The 17,802-nt window shown below is 35.4% G+C and overlaps 2 protein-coding genes across 2 annotated transcripts; both read left to right on the forward strand.

Annotated features, from left to right (window-relative positions):
• The first annotated feature begins 797 nt into the window (after window positions 1-797).
• Window positions 798-1,891, forward strand: LOC105814308 (olfactory receptor 4N4). Its single transcript, XM_012649235.1, has one exon. It carries the CDS (start codon window positions 798-800, stop codon window positions 1,722-1,724), a length of 927 nt encoding a protein of 308 aa, XP_012504689.1. The 3' UTR covers window positions 1,725-1,891.
• A 4,318-nt stretch (window positions 1,892-6,209) lies between these two features.
• On the forward strand, window positions 6,210-12,088 carry LOC105814309 (olfactory receptor 4N2). The gene is made up of 2 exons (XM_012649236.1): window positions 6,210-6,395; window positions 11,155-12,088. Exon 2 carries the CDS (start codon window positions 11,164-11,166, stop codon window positions 12,085-12,087), a length of 924 nt encoding a protein of 307 aa, XP_012504690.1. The 5' UTR covers window positions 6,210-6,395; window positions 11,155-11,163; the 3' UTR covers window position 12,088.
• The last annotated feature ends 5,714 nt before the right edge of the window (window positions 12,089-17,802 follow it).

Raw genomic sequence — 17,802 nt, forward strand, 5'->3', positions numbered from 1 at the left:
CTATAAAACATTCAAAAATAGAAGTTCGAAGAATGGGATACATTTATATGTGGACAGAAATTCTAGTATTGCTGCTTTGATACCAAGAAATTATTATCTATAGCCTCTCTAGAGTTAGCACATTCTCAATTTGGAAACCACTACCCAGATAAGCCTCAGATTTGTTTTCTCCAGAGTGACCAAGAGTCTTTCATTTAGACCAGGTTGATGGGTTGATGTTCTATAAAAAAATAGAAATATTTCTAGTAAGTACAGTTTTTTCAAGAATTACTTAGATCAATATTTCTAAGGTATTATTTACATATAATAAATTGTACCAATTGCTGTATAGTCCAATTGTTCAATATATTTTGGCAAATAAAGACACATAAAACAATTATAATAAAAAGTGGAACATTTCTGTCACCTTACAAAGTGCTGTTATTCCTCTTTGCTGTCAATCCCATCCCATCCCCTATTCCAAAAAGCCCTGAAAACTTTGATAACTGGGGTTAAATTTTTTCAGTTAGAAAAAATTTCATATCCCTCATGCACATCAGGAACAAATCCAGGGCAGTGGCATCCCAGAGTCCCACATGACAGAAAAGTTAAATGGAAGCACAGGACTGAGACAGGAGAAAGACTGGCTTCAATTGCCACTTTTGAAATGTAGAAGCATAAAAAGTAGAAGATATTTCTTAGGTTGTGGAGAGAGATGCTATAATATAAATGTGGCATATCTCGCTTTCAGTTCAAGAACTGTGATCTAGATGAAAGAGACAGAAAGAAACTCACTGTTCCCTGATACTCTGTAAGAGATGGAGATTGAGAACAACACAGTGGTGACAGAATTCATCCTCCTTGGTCTCACCCAGTCTCGAGATTTTCAGCTCCTGGTCTTTGTGCTGATCTTACTTTTCTACCTCATCATCCTCCCTGGAAATTTTCTCATCATCCTCACCATAAGGTCAGACCCAGGGCTCACAGCTCCGCTTTATCTCTTCCTGGGCAACTTGGCCTTCCTGGATGCATCCTACTCCTTCATTGTGGCTCCCAGGATGCTGGTGGACTTCCTCTCTGAGAAGAAGGTAATCTCCTACAGAGACTGCATCACTCAGCTCTTTTTCTTGCACTTCCTTGGAGGAGGGGAGGAATTGCTCCTTGTGGTGATGGCCTTTGACCGCTACATCGCCATCTGCAGGCCTTTGCACTATTCCACTGTCATGAACCCCAGAGCCTGCTATGCAATGCTCTTGGCTCCATGGCTTGGGGGCTTTGTCCACTCCATTATCCAGGTGGCCCTCATCCTCCGCTTGCCTTTCTGTGGCCCAAACCAGCTGGATAACTTCTTCTGTGATGTCCCACAGGTCATCAAGTTGGCCTGCACTGACACTTTTGTGGTGGAGCTTTTGATGGTCTTCAACAGTGGCCTGATGACCCTCCTGTGCTTCCTGGGTCTTCTGGCCTCCTATGCAGTCATTCTCTGCCATGTTCATAGGTCAGCTTCTGAAGGGAGGAACAAGGCCGTGTCCACATGCACCACTCATGTCATTATTATTCTTCTTATGTTTGGACCTGCCATCTTCATCTACACTCGCCCCTTCAGGGCCTTACCAGCTGACAAGGTGGTTTCTTTCTTCCACACAGTGATCTTTCCATTGATGAACCCTGTGATTTACACCCTTCGAAACCAAGAAGTGAAAACTTCCATGAAGAGGTTATTGAGTCGGCATGTGGTCTGTTGAATGGATTTTGTAATGAGAAATTGAGAAGGAGAATTCTGGCTGGAATTTATTCATTCATTTAACAAATACTGTTTTTCATTGAGTACTTCCCATTATTCAGGTACTATTGCAGGCAATGGAGGAAGATTTATGCATAATGAGAAGTTAATCTTTTATATTTAAAGATTATAAAAGAAATCTTAGAGTGGTTGGGATACAGTGAGTAAATGCAAGAGATTTAGGGGTTAAATTTTTTGTATCTGTTATGGTCAGTTCACTAAGGACTTTTAGTTTGAGATAAGGATCTTTATTATATTTCAATTACAGTAAAATATATTTTAATATTTTAAGTAAGGGAGTGACTAATCTATAATTTTTTCTTCTGTGGGTTAGGGCAACATCATCAAAATTCTAGGCAGAGATTAATAAACTGTAAAACATCGAATCCAAATGTTCCATTGCAAGTATATTTTGAAAAGTCTGTCTGTCTGTCTCTCTCTCCACACACACACACACACACACACACACACACACACACACATGCTCCCCAAAACACTTCGGTAGACGAATAAGAAAGTGAGCTAACTGGTTTCATGGAAAAATGTCATAAAATTATTTCATTTGGTTTCTTTTCAGAGCTTTGTGATTATTATTAGATATTTAGTACTGCAGATTGGGTTGTAGATTACATAAATCACTCAAGTTATTTTACACATGATAGGTTTAATGTGAGAAACTAGGTACTTGTAAAATCTTTTCAAAGATAGAAGACCATTCTCTATACTCAGAATACAGAAATAATTGCTAGAAAAACATTGTAGAACTACCCTGCTACGTGACCTATCCCTGCACTAACCAGGAGACCGGGAGGACCAAAAATCACTTTCCCAGGTCTTGACTCAAGGAACACATAAGTTAGCCATGGTCTGGGATGAAGAGAATGATAGAGAGTGCCTCTCATATTATTATTTCTCTCTCCAATTACTTTTTTTCAAAATTCAAGTTTTACATGAGTACATTTGAGAGAATATGGAATGCTAGTTGCAGAGATCTAGCCAAACCTGTTTATATGTTGACAGTATCTTCAGAAAACAAAACAAAATAATGAGAAAGTGGTGGTAAAATATAGGATAAAAGTTTTACAATCTTGGAGGTGAGAAAGGTCTGTGACGTAGGAACTGGAGAATGGAAAGAAAATCACAGTTATATTTGACATATAAAAATTATCAAATATATGTGCAGGCAAAAGGGAGAAGCGTGTTGAAAATATGCCTATTAAATATGTTTGTGCAGATTATTTTCTGAACAATTATAGAGGTTTGAATGAAAATTGAATTGCATGTTCTCTCCTTACTCTAGGATTGTACGAGAGCATTCATGCATAAAAACTAAAATAAAAAGTTATTAACTAAGGAAATTGTACATGTAAATGTAAATGTAAAATCTACATGATAAAAGGTTATTTAACTTAATACATAAATAATTTTCAGAAATAAATATTAAATAATTACATACTGGAAGGAAATATAATCAATGGAGTCTAATAGGCAATTAACAAAGGAAAAGATGGAAAGGTTTATAAATATAAAAGGAACTTTATCCTCAAAAATAAACCACATGAATAAAAACCACTGATTCTGGTTAGCATTTAGAAGAAATGTTGTTTATGTCCTATCAACCAAATAAAAGTACAGAATAAAAATTACTCTTTTCTAGAAGGCTATCGAAAGAGCAGAAGAAGCAATAAAGCCTTATTCTCTTGAGACTAGAAAGGGCAACGTTTTTATACACGAGCAGCGATGTATGTGGCAGCTTCCCTACCTGTGCGAAAGTGCCTCATCTGATCTGGGCAGGTGGAGGAGGGATTGTAACATAGATTGGGATATTTTGTAGAGATGAGGGGGAAAAAAGCTTAGCTTTGAATGATACGTGGAATGTAGACAGATTACAATCTGCAAAAGCTCCAAAGGAAAAACAAATACCTCACTTTTAGAAATCTCTTCCCTCCTCTCCCCATTAATACCTATGCCAATAATTTTCCCAGAAAAGGAGCAGTGAAGGAAGAAATGAAGGTCAGAGGGAATTTTCACAGTCTTAGTTATTATTGCAATACTTGGATGTTAATGGCTATAGACTTGAATCCAAAGGGAAAGAAAACTGTCTAAACTGTGACTCAATATTCTAGCTCAATCCTTCTAGCTCAAATATGGGGAAGATCAAATATAATCAGTTCCCTAGTGACGGTGATGCCAGATGTTGAGGTTTAGACTAACCAAAGATAAATACAATCTAAATAAAGATAACTACAAGCCCTAATTCAAGTGGACCTTTGGAGAAATCTGAATGATTAGATCTTTATTTTAACTTCTAGATAGAGTTAAAGGATTTAACTCACTGAAAAATTAAACAAAATAAAATTAAACATTATTCTGCCTCTTTCACTGAAGTTTTTATACAAAGTATTAAGGATGTGAAAAAAAACTAGAAGACATGACAAAAAAATTTAGAGAAAGAAAAGTCAAAAAAGAGTAGTATTAATAAAAAATAAGAGTTGAGTCATCTAAAAACATTATCAGAAAAGAACTTTAGAAAACTATTATGAATATATTGAATAAGTGACACATATAAATTGATAAGATAAAACTATTAGGAGACAGAACAAACTAAATATAATGGATATTCTAGAACTAAAGCAACAATATTTAAAATCAGAAGAAATTACTTAGATGAACTGAACAGCATTTTGGACACTGGTAATAAAATGACTAAAGAGTGTGAAGTTAAGTCCATAGAAATAACCAAATAAAGGACAGAGAGAGAAAAGATTTAAAAATATGAACAGTGTAAATATTCTTTAGGGAAATATCAAATAGTTAAATATATATGTAATTGGAATTCCATAAAAAGAGGAGAGAATGTCCATTGTACCTTTATTTTTGAAGTTTACTTTCACTGAATATAGAATTCTAGCATGAAAGTTTGTTATTTTTCTTTAAGATTTGAAAATGCAATTTCATGATGGTTTCCGTTGTTTCTAACTTTCGTCAGCCATCATTTTTATTGTAGTGTCTCTGATCTTTTTGCTCTAGCTGATCTTAAAATTATTTTTTCATCTTTTATTAGTGCTGTTACACTAGTACAATTATATCTGTGGTATTATGTGTATTTATATTGCTGGTATGGATATGTGGGTTGATGTTTTTATGAAATGTTAGAAATCCTTGGCAGGTATTTCTTTAGACATCTCTCTGTCCCATTCTCTCTCTCCTCTTTTTATGGAATTCCAATGTTATTGTGTCTATACCACATTGTCTTTAGCCATTCATCACAATAGCTAAGATATGGAAGCAACTTAAGTGTCCACCGATGGGTGAATGGCTAAAGACAATGTGGTATAGACACGATAATATACTATCGAGCCATAAAAAAGAAGAGAATCTTGACATTTGTGAGAATATAGATGAACCTGGAAGACATTATGTTAATTCTTTTTTCCTTTCTAAACTATATGTACTTCATTTCTTCCATATAAAAAATCAAAATTAATTTAAAAATCCCTGAGGAACAAAATACCAAATTTTAAACAAGGCAGGATTAGTAGCTGTCACGTCGAACCATATTGGAACCGAGGCAACAGGAAGAATAAATAATATTGATGAAGGCTTTACTTAAAAATTTGGTAGTCTGCTCATATTTTTTGCCTCATCCTGGCTTTTCCTTCTTTCTTGATATATTTCGGTAATCTCTAATAATTTATTTTATTTCTCTTTATGAATTATATTATAAGATGGAAATCAACTTCTCCCAACATTCTGTTTACTTTTGAATTAATAAGTATGCTTCCAAATAGGAAGGGTTCTATTTTGTTCACTGATAGGATTGGGTTTTAGAACTTGGAATTAACCCAGTGTGGTGTTATGTGGTATACGTTTTATGTAAAAATTAGTTCTTACAAAGCTCAGGTATTTTCCTTTGTCAAATTCAGTTAATAGCTAATATAGTTAATTTAATAACTCCCTTTGGAAGCATTCGTGGTTGTGGTAGTATCAAATCCCAAAAGCACTTTCTGCAATACAACATAAAGAGAGTAGTTTTCATACTCTGAAGTTCCCTATGTGACAACAAATATTTATAAACAATGGCAATGGTCAGTTACCCTCTCATCAGGAAGGAGAGGATGGCTACTTTGTGCAAATAGCATAAAATCCTGGATCTCAAATTTCTGGAGTATCTTTATATTTACAAGAAACAAGAAAAAGGGGAAAATAGAAAAATATTGCAACTATTCTACTAGTTCATCTGTTACCTTGGATTGCAGGGGAATAGAGGTCAGAGTACCTGCAGGAATTGCCAAAGGTTAAGGTCTAAGTTCAGCAGTGGAGCACTAGCTACCATCTCCCCCAACAGATCTTCATCTCCTTTTGATGCTTAGAATTGCTTTAATGGTAGAAAAAACCTTTAATTCTGTTATTATAGTTAAGTGAATTTTCCATCTCCTTGGGAGAGTTGACATCCGGTGTTATAAACCAAGGAACATACAAATGACCACTATGTATTATTTTCCTTATAAAGTACAGGGAAAAAGAAGGAAGATGCAGAAAGGCCAGGCTTAGGGCTCCAGAGAAAAACTTAACAGATTTTATGATTTTGCAGAAGATAACTCCTTGACCTCTTCATTTCCACACTCAGCAGGTATGAGAGTTTCTTCTGTTGCCTATGTTTCTCTCATTCATCCATAAGACTTTGACAGAAAGAACATTGTGAAACTGAGAAAAGCTTGCTATATAAACCACTGGACGCATTTGTGATTTTATATGATGGCTTCACTGAACCTCCATGATCTATTCTATTACTCAGATTTATGCACCCACCATCACCTCAGGGTTTACCCAAAGACACTGACAAAAGATCTAGTGGCATTGTGTCCATTCAGTAGAGCTACCTCCTAAGATCTAAATATTGTCAGAGTTAACTTTGGTTTAAACATACTTGAATGAATTACACATTAATACCATCATTACCTCATTTGATCCCCATGTTACCCCCGCCAGATTGAAATAGTTAATACGTTATTCTATTTGATAGATGAAAACTCAGGCTTCTGAAAGCTAAGTGACTTTCTCAGAGTCACACCATAGCTGAATTGCCAATTCAAGGCATGAGAGTCAGATAAATGATTTCCAAACCAGGGATCTCTCTATGTTATCACATTGCTTAAAAAGCTGGCATTTAAAGGGAATTTAGAAGTCATTTAATGTGGACATTCCATTTTATTGATGAAGGAATTTTCTGGCTGAATATTATAAGCTTTTTAGTGGTTTATGCATCCATCGTCAGCATCAGTATTAATTAAATATTTGATTATGTTCTTCAGTCTGATTCACATTTTTTAGGACATGTAAAGCTTATTATTCTATACTTAAATATCTTACAAACTTCAGTCAGAATGGTGACAGACATTACACCTCTGTTTTTGGAATCTTTGGTAAATACATTAATTTCATTAGAATTGTTAACAGAAAAAGACCCAAACTCTGTAAAATTATTTAAAGAGGTTTATTCTGAGCCAAATGTGTATGACTGGCTTGGAGCACATGGCCTCAAGAGATCCTGAGAAAATATGCCCCTGGTGTCTGGGTTACAATTTGGTTTTATACATTCATGGAGACAGGAATTATATGTGAGACTCTAAATCGATATGTGGAGGGCATACATTAGTATTGGTTTGGCCCAAAAGGTGGCATATTTCTAAGCAGGGGGAGAAGCTTATAGGTTATAGGTGGGTGTTAACTGTTTTTGATTTGTAATTGGTTAAGGAAATGAAGTTTTGTCTAAAGGCTTGGAATGTTTTAACCTAAGATAAGGATGTCTGTTAATCAGAGACAAGCCACTGAAACTCAAGTGATCTGTTTACTACATTGGTGGTCTGCAGGTGTGGTTTAAGCTGTCTTGTGTAGACTTAGGACTGTTAATGAGTTACAGAGGATACCTCCAAGAAGAGAAGGGGGCATGACTGAAGCATATCTGATCTCTTTTCTCATGGCCAACAACTCAGCTTTAGAGCATTTCTGGGGTCCACAAGGCCAAGAGGAGGTCCATTCAGTCATCTGGAGAGTTAAGATTTTACTTGAGTTCATAGAATACTAATGAGATTTAAAAAGGTGAATCATCACATTTTATCAGGTTTACTTACAAACAAAAACAAGTATTTATAATGGAATGAGAAGGAATTGAAGAGTGTCTCAGATTTGGCAAATTCCAAGAAAAATACCATTTAAAAGTAAATGGTTAGTACTGAAGTGAATTATACATTTTTATTTTTTAGATCAAATATTTAGAATGAAAGATGGTGGGCAGCCCACACATTGCTCAATTTTGTTGGAAAAGGAAACAACGATCAGGTTTTTTGTTTTCGTTTTTAGAAGTATTAGCAAGGCAGGCATGGGGTATAGTGGAGTAAGAATGAACATAAAGGAAAAAGTGTAGTGGTAAAAATTTCAGGGAGAAAAAACATGGAAAAAAGGAGAAAATTATAAAAGACAAGCTCTAAAGAGAAGCAATTAGGCACAGAAAGAAAATGAAAGGGAAAAAGGAAGGTAAATTAATATGGGAAAAGAAATCACAATCAAACTTAGAAGAAAGATTAAGAAAATAAATTGCTGATGAATGAAAAAGCAAAGAAAGGGGGAAAAAAGGAAAAATAAGAAAGGAAGCATGAGGAACTGTTTCAAAGAGAGATAGGGGAGTAAGCACCTTGGATCTCTACACACCTGCCTGCAGGAGGTGATCTGACCATGGTTTGGACTCCAGGCGTGCACACACTGTGTTGCCTGAAGATGTTCGTGTGTCTCCACCTTAAGACTGTGGTGAGCCCTCCTCCTTCATCTTCCCTTCCCCTGTAGTGTGTCATGACCAGAGTTAGATGGATTTCTGACTGAGTTGAAATGGCAAGGAGGATTAGAGATACAGTGAGGAGGATTTGGATTTCTGTTTCAGCTTCTTCTGACAGCACTTTCCCCACTAATTTGGCTAAAGTAGAATGCTTTACTCACATGAGGGCCATAATTTCTGAATTTATTTTTGGTAGAAGCTTATTTCATTTTGCCTAGAGGAATGCTCATCTGACGCATAGTCTCTGGGTCTATGACAACTACCATTTAGAGAAAATAGAGAAGATTCAGAGACGGGAATGGGACAGGGAAGCAAGGGTATCAAAGATGTCAGGTACTACAGAATCTCATCTGTCAAGTAGCAGTGGAAAAGCAGGAGTGAGGATAGGAAACGGGCAGAGTTTCAGTCTCAAAGACCTTCAGAAATTCTCCATCTCAGAGATATTGTTAAATACTAACACATCAAGAAATCACTCTGTGTGAGCATGTGGTATGCATAAAACTTAAGAGTAAGTATAGTTGACCCTTGAGCAACACAGGTTTGAATTGCCAGGTGCATTGATACAGTGATTTTCTTCTGCCTCTGTCACCCTGAGACAGCAAGAACAGCCCCTCCTCTTACTTGGTATTTGTTTACATACATATCCTGATGTGTTGAAGTATGACTTTCATGAATTCTACCCGTGGCTTCTAGTAACACCTGGAAATCTCCATTAACCACTCTCTTCAGCTTAAGGATACAGAAAGCAGATAGTTTTAATGTTTCTTGAAATACGTACCCTAAGAAGCCACTATATAGATTTGCTATCTGTTTGTTTGTTTTTCTTTATTTCTCTCGTTTTCCTTCTTTCCCTCGTCCCTCTCTCTTCCTGTCTTTCTTTTCTAGGTACTGCCCCAGTAGCACTTTCTGTCAAAGATTTTCCCTTCTCTGCACCTCATATTCTGCAGCACTCACTTAAAGCAGGTGCGCTATTTAGTTAAATAGTACGAGGAATATTGCTGTATATTACATTTTATATTTCATTGTAGGCCATCAATTTTCAAACTTTAAAAAAATTTTATTCCCCTTAATAAAATATTTTTGAGTATGGACCTTAAATACATGCATGTATATTTATAAAGTATATATATGTATATATGATATACTCATACATTATAAATATTAAAAAGTAAAATCTTTACTAATATATTATGCATTATAAATATTAAAAAGTAAAATTTTGAAAAAAATGAAATGCAGTGGTATATATAATGATATATCTCCACTAAATATATATAAATTACTATCTTCTTTTCAGATCTGAATGGAATCATCATGTGTACCTTCTGACATGAGCATACCCACTAAACAGACTGGGTTTTAAATCTGAATTGTACCCACTATACACAATATTTTTGTTTATTTAGATAGGATTGAATGTCCAAATTTCAACCCAGTACAGGAGTAATTTTAGGCTAGTATATTATTTTTAATTATTCAAGTACATGAAAAGAAGCATTAATTAATTAAAGCCATGATTAAAAATTTCTTTATTTAAACTGATTAGTACACACTTACATTATTGTACTACTTATCAATCAGAACAAAATATAAATCTCATTCTAAACTTAAGTAACATAACCACAGTAGCTTTTGTTTTCTCCCCTTTGAAATGAAGGAGTTAGACTGCAGTACCTATGGTTACTTACAGTTGTTCTATGCTATGATTTTATGAATTGAGATAATTAAATTTTTAAATTTTATACTTGCAACTTTTATATTGCAGCATATTGTTTGTTGAAAGACTCTCCTTTGGGTATCACACTGGGAACATGGAAAGAAATGTGTTGTTATTGCATTAGTATTTGAAATTGTAATCGTGCTAATAAAGTTACATGAGGCAGGTGTGGAGTGGCCACCTGCTGAGGAGTGGTGATCAACCAGGGTTACAGCTGGGGCACTATTTTTATGTTGGGTGAGAAGTAGAGCTATTGCTTGGGATCCTGGTGAACAGTTGGGGGTTGGTGTATACAAGGATATCAGAGCAGAGGGAGTACAATCAGCTGCAAATTAATCAGAGCAAGAGAGGTACCAGCTAGGAACTGGGAATTCCACAGAAACTGAAGGAAGAGAATACCTAATAAAATTTTGAGGTTGTGTGGATGAGAAGGAAAAAGGTCTAATCCCAAGAAAAGAGCTAACTTCAAGCACAGTATAGCCACAAAATCTCAAAGACCTTAATAGCTAGATTGTATGTCCATTAGGAAACTTCTCATATGACTTAAATAATGTAAGAATCGCAAAGTGGAGGATGCCAGATTCCTAAAGTGGAGAACAGTTCTGTGGAAGCGCATGGTTTAATGGGAATAAGAATGTACCTTAGAGAATAGCATTGTACTTTTGTTTTTCATTTTAAATTTCGAGAAATGAAGGGAATAGAGTTTACCCAGGATAGGAGTGGGTTGAGAAATGTTGTTTTTAGCTGACATGATTGAGTGTGAAATACTTTTTCACTGGAGAAGAACTGGGATCTAGATGGAAGACAGAGCAATAGCAATAAACTCTACTTTTTGATGTGCAGGCCAGGGAGATGGACAGGGAGAACAACACAGTGGTGACAGAATTCATCCTCCTTGGTCTCACCCAGTCTCGAGATATTCAGCTCCTGGTCTTTGTGCTGATCTTACTTTTCTACCTCATCATCCTCCCTGGAAATTTTCTCATCATCCTCACCATAAGGTCAGACCCAGGGCTCACAGCTCCCCTCTATCTCTTCCTGGGCAACTTGGCCTTCCTGGATGCATCCTACTCCTTCATTGTGGCTCCCAGGATGCTGGTGGACTTCCTGTCTGAAAAGAAGGTAATCTCCTACAGAGGCTGCATCACTCAGCTCTTTTTCTTGCACTTCCTTGGAGGAGGGGAAGAATTGCTCCTTGTGGTGATGGCCTTTGACCGCTACATCGCCATCTGCAGGCCTTTGCACTATTCCATTGTCATGAACCCCAGAGCCTGCTATGCAATGCTCTTAGCTCCATGGCTTGGGGGCTTTGTCCACTCCATTATGCAGGTGGCCCTCATCCTCCGCTTGCCTTTCTGTGGCCCAAACCAGCTGGATAACTTCTTCTGTGATGTCCCACAGGTCATCAAGTTGGCCTGCACTGACACTTTTGTGGTGGAGCTTTTGATGGTCTTCAACAGTGGCCTGATGACCCTCCTGTGCTTCCTGGGGCTTCTGGCCTCCTATGCAGTCATTCTCTGTCGAGTACGAGGGTCTTCTTCTGAGGGGAAGAACAAGGCCATGTCCACATGCACCACCCATATCATTGTTATATTCCTTATGTTTGGGCCTGGCATCTTTATCTACACTCGCCCATTCAGGGCTTTCCCAGCTGACAAGGTGGTTTCTTTCTTCCACACAGTGATCTTTCCTTTATTGAACCCTGTGATTTACACCCTTCGCAACCAGGAAGTAAAAGCTTCCATAAAGAAGTTGTTTAATCAGCACATGGCCTGAAAAAAGGAGAAAAAAGGAAAAAGAAAATCAAGGCTGTGAAGTTTCGTCTGAAATTGATCTATTTATTTCTGAAATACAGCATTTATTGAGCACCTCTCATTTGTCAGGCATCAGAGAAAGAGTTGTTAATGAGACAGATAAAAATCACTGCTATCCTGGAGCTATTAATACAATCTAGTAGAAATAAACAGCCATTAAGATTGGAAATAAATAACATGATTTCAGGAAGAGGTATTGATCTGAAAAAAACTAAAAGGGAAAGTGATGTAAAAAATCGTGACTCTTGGTTGGGCGTAACCAATTTACTTTTAGTCATTGGCAAGGCTTTCTTGATGAGCTGACATTTTGGCTATCTGGATAAACTGAAGGAGCCAAGCATATAAACATCTGGTGACAGAGCATTCTAGGCAGAGGGAATGGATAGTACACAAATTCAAAGATAATAATGAACTTGATATTTGCAGAATACAGCCAAGTCCAGATTAGTTTAAATATACCCAGTGAATGTGAAAATGATTAGACTTAAAGTTGGAGTTAGTGGCAGGGTCTAAAACATATATGGTCTACAAAATAACTATAAAGAATTTTAATTTTATTGCAATTACAATAAGAAACCATTCTAAAGTTTTAAGCTTAAGACTTCTCTACTGCAGGTTCATAAATTACCTAAGGCTGTTAACTCAAGAGTCTACACAAATATCAAAGAGTTGAAAAATATCATTAAGAGGAAATATTATACTTCTAAGTATATTTCGACAGGCATTAAATTCCCAATTTTTCTTCCATAATTAGGCAGAGAGAGGCAAAAGAAAGCTAATTATTTTCATTGGAAAAGGTCATGAGAACATTTTACTTTCTTCTAGAGCTTCATGGTAATTCTTAGCAAATTTTTATGATGTCTAGTTGTATGTTTGATCTTATCACGAATTGATTTTACTCTGACTGTAATGTTAAAAGTCCTTTGGTAGCCCAATCAGGATCTGTGTCAGAGAGCAAAAAACATTCTAGTTATTTTAAACAAAACATGTTTTAAATAAAACATTTAATATAGGGTATTAGTTGCTCACAAAATAGTTGAAAAGCAGACTATAGGCTGGGCATCAAGATATGACTCCCAGAATAACACAGGAAACCTAGGTTGTCAAGAGAGTTGTCCTTAGCCGTCTGTTTTCTGAAAAATACTACCAATTTAGCTGTGTTCCTGGTATCAAAATCATGATCCCAAATCCTTGTTTACCTATCAAGTCTCCCCTAGTTAAACACTTTTTCCTACTACTGCCTCTCTGCCTCATTAACTTAATCCAAGTTCAAATCTCACATGAGTACATTTAGTGGGCAACACCCAAAACATATCTGGAACCTTAAATGCAAAGGGGGTCTAGATTAGTTTAAATTTTTAAAATACTTTTTATAGTAATTAAAGTTTAAAATATTTATGAATATAAATCAGGTACATGGTAAAAATATTCAGACTATAGAAAAAGTGGTCTCAATCCTCAATCCTTCCCCATTCTCACTCTCAGTTTATTGTCTTACTTCCTGGTTCACTGAGAAAAGGAGCAGAAAATTCCTTAATCTCCTACCACTACAACTACTTATACACCTGCATCTGTGACCAAGTTTCCTTTAGTTCTTCCTAAGACTGGGTGACCTGATATTTATCCTACAAAAATCAACCCCTCCAACTGTGCAACAAATTCCATCCCCTCCTTCCTACTGCAGGTGTTTGTTCTGGTAACTCTCCTTTCCCTCTTGTACACTATTAATTTTATCTTTACTATTGGGTTTTCTCCTCTTCTGCATATAACCACATTTTTTTCATCTTCAATAAAACCTTTTTGACACCCTTCTTCCTCTACATGTTACCTCATGAATTTTTTATGGCTCCACATAAATTTTAGAATTTTTCTATTTCTTTGAAAAATGCCCTTGGGATTTCAATAGGGATTACATTGAATCTATAGATTGTTTGGGGTAGATGGACATTTTAAAAATATTAATTATTTTAGTCCATTAACATAGAAAGTCTTTTGATTATTTGCATCTGTTTTAATGTTTTTCATCAATGTTTTATAGTTTTCAGTGTACAAGTCCTTTCACCTCTTTGGTTAAGTTTACTCCTAAATATTTTATTCCTTTTGATTCTATTGGAAATGGAATTCATTTCTTAATTTCCCTTTCAGATAGTTCTTTGTTATTGCATAGAAATGCAAATGATTTGTTTCTTTTGCAGTTTTAAATTTATAAATATTTAATTGGCAAATAAAGATTGGATATATTCAAGGTGTACAACATGATAATTTGATATATGTATACATTATATAATGATTAACTACAATCAAATTAATTAACTCATCCATCACCACCTGTGTTGCACATTGGATACTCATAACTTGTTCATCTTATAACTGAACATTTGTACCCTTTGACCAACATCCCCCCAATTTTTCCCAACCCACTGACAACCAACATTCTACTCTCTGCTTTTATGAATTTATTTTTTACAGATTCCACATCTAAGTGAGATCATGTAGTATTTCTCTTTCTTTGTCTGGCTTATTTCACTTACCGTAATGTCCTCTTAGATTCATCTACATTGTTACAAATGGCAGAATGTTTTTCTTTCTTATGGCTGAATAATATTCCGTTGCATATATGTACCATGATTTCTTTATCCAGTCATTCACCAGTGTACACTTAGATTGTTTCCATATCTTGACTATTGGGAATAGTCAATGCTGCAGTGAACAGGGTGGTGTAGATATCTCTTAGAGATACTGATTTCATTTCCTTTTGCATATAAACCCACTAGTGGAATTGCTGGGTCACATGGTAGCTTTGGTTTTCATTTTTTGAGAAACTTCCATATCGTTTTCCGTAATGTCTGTATCAATTTACATTCCCACTAACAGTGTACAAGAGTCCTTTCTCCACCCTCACCAACATTGTTTTCTTTTGTATTTTTCATAATAGCCATTCTAATAGATGTGAGGTAATATCTCATTGTGATTTGGTTACCTTTCCCTGATGATCAGTGATGTTGAACACCTTTTCATATACCTCTTGGCCATTTCTATATCTTCTTTGGGAATATAACTGTTTAAATCTTTGCCAATTTTTTAATCAGGTTATATATCTTTTTATTTTTTTTTATTTTTGCTATTGCATTGTATAGATTCTTATATATTGTGGACTTTAACTCCCTATCAGAATTTACTAATATTATCTCCCGTTCAGTAGGTTGCTTTTTGGTTTGGTTGATTTTTTTCCTTTGCTCTGCAAAGATTTTTTTTAATTTGATGTAGTCAAATAGCCAAAAGATGATTGCTATTGTGAAGGAGCTTTTTTCTTATGTTTTCTTCTGGTAGTTTTAAAGTTTCACATCTTAAATTTAAAGCTTTAATTCATTTCAAGTTAACTTTAGTATAGCCATAAGACAAGAGTCCAAATTCTTTCTTTTGCTTGTGGATATCCACTTTTTCCAACACCATTTTTGAAGAGAAATTTCTTTCTCCATGTACACTATTGGCACCCTCATCACTCATTAGTTGACCACATATGTGCAGGATCATTGATGGGCTCTATTTTATCTTCTTTTTTTTTTGAGACAGAGTCTCTGTTGCCCAGGCTAGAGTGCTGTGGCGTCAGCTTAGCTCACAGCAACCTCAAACTCCTGGGCTCAAGCAATCCTTCTGCCTCAGCCTCCCAAGTAGCTGGGACTACAGGCATGCACCACCATGCCCGGCTAATTTTTTCTATATATTTTTAGTTGTTCAGCTAATTTCTTTCAATTTTTTTAGTAGAGACAGGGTCTCGCTCTTGCTCAGGCTGGTTTCGAACTCCTGTGCTCAAGCAATCCTCCCACCTCAGCCTCCCAGAGTGCTAGGATTACAGGAGTGAGCCACCATACCCAGCCTCTATTTTGTCTTTTTGTAGTTATTATAAATCAATTGTTTTCTTGACTTCACTTTCAGATAGTTTATTGTTAGTGTATAGAAATACTACTGAGTTTTGACTGTTGATTTTGTAACTTGAAACTGTAATTTGTTTGTTCTAAAAGTTTTTTGATGAAGTCTTTAGGATTTTCTATATATAAGATTATGTCACCTGCAAACAGAGAATTTTACTTCTTCTTTTTCAATTTTGATGCCTTTTATTTCTTTTTCTTGCCTATTTGCTTGGGCTAGGACTTCCAGTACTACATTGAATGGAAGGAGTGGAAATGGGTATTGCTGTCTTGTTTTTGACCTTAGAGGAAAAGATTTCAACTTTTCACCATTGAATATGTTAGCTATGGGCTTGTTGTATACAGCCTATACTGTATTGAGTTACATTCCTTCTATACCTAATTTGTTGAAAGTTTTATCATGAAAGAATGTTGAATTTTGTCAAATGTCTTTTCTACATCTACTGAGATGGTCATATGGTTTCAGTCCTTCATTCTGCTAATATGGTGTATCCATTTATTGATTTGTATATGTTCAACCATTCTTGCAACTGATTATGGTAGATGATCCTTTTAACGTGCTGTTGAAGTAAGTTTTCTAGTATTTTTACATCTATGTTTATGAGGGATATTAACTTGTACTTTTCTTTTAGCATCCTTCTGTAGTTTTGGTATCAGGGTAATATAGGCCTCATGAAATGAGTATGGAAATGTTCCCTCCTCTTCATTTTTTACTTAGCTTTGTAAGAAACTTTCAAATTGACTTTCAAAGTGAATGCACCATTTGCATTCCCACAAGTAATGAATGAGTGTTCTTATTGCTCCATCGCCATAACAACACTTGGTATGTCAGTTTTTTGAATGTTAGCTCTTCTAATGGGTATTCAGTGGCATCTCTTTGTTGCTTTAATTTTGAAATTCTTTAATAACAAATGATTTTGAATATATTTTCATATGTCTATTTGCCACATGTTTAGCTTCTTTGGTGAGGTGTCATTCTTATCTTTTGTCCATTTTAAATTGGATTTTTTGTTTTCTTATTGCTATGTTTTAAGCATTTCTGTGTGTATTTCAGATCAAAATTCTTTATTAGATGTGTGTTTTGCAGATATTATTGTCCTGGTCTATGCCTTATTTTTTTTATCCTCTTAACTGTTTTTTTCCCCACAGCACAGTGGTTTTTAATTTTAGTAAAGTCATACTTATCAATTTTTTTCTTTCATGAATCATGTTTTTGGTGTTGCATCTAAGAAATCATCACCAAATCTGAGGTCACCAAGATTTTATCCTACATTTTCTCTAGAATTTATAGTTTTGCATTTTATTTTTAAGTCTATGATCTACTTGTTGCAAATACCATCCATTCTTCATTAAACTGCCCTTGCTCTTTGCTGAAAATTATTGATTGTATTTCTATGGGTCTATTTTTACCCTGTGTTTTCTGTTACACTGATTAGTGTGTCTATTCTTTCACCAATGCCGTGCTGTCTTAATTAATGAAAATTTATAGTAAGCCTTGAAGTCAAGCAGTGTGACTCTTCCAACTCTGTTCTTTTTCTTTGGTATTGTGTTGGCTATTTTAGACCTTTCGCCATCCCAAATAAACTTTAGAATTAGTTTTTTGGTATCTACAAAATCCTTCTTCTACTCTTGTGGTTATATTGAGCTTACCCTGATAATACTGGATAATCTCCCTATTGTAAGGCCAGCTAATTTGCAACCTTAATTTTATCTGCAAAATCCCTTTTGCCAATTCAAATAATATATTT

The sequence above is a fragment of the Propithecus coquereli genome, unplaced genomic scaffold (genome assembly GCF_000956105.1).
Source record: "Propithecus coquereli isolate 6110/MARCELLA unplaced genomic scaffold, Pcoq_1.0 Scaffold3, whole genome shotgun sequence".
Taxonomy (NCBI): domain Eukaryota; kingdom Metazoa; phylum Chordata; class Mammalia; order Primates; family Indriidae; genus Propithecus; species Propithecus coquereli.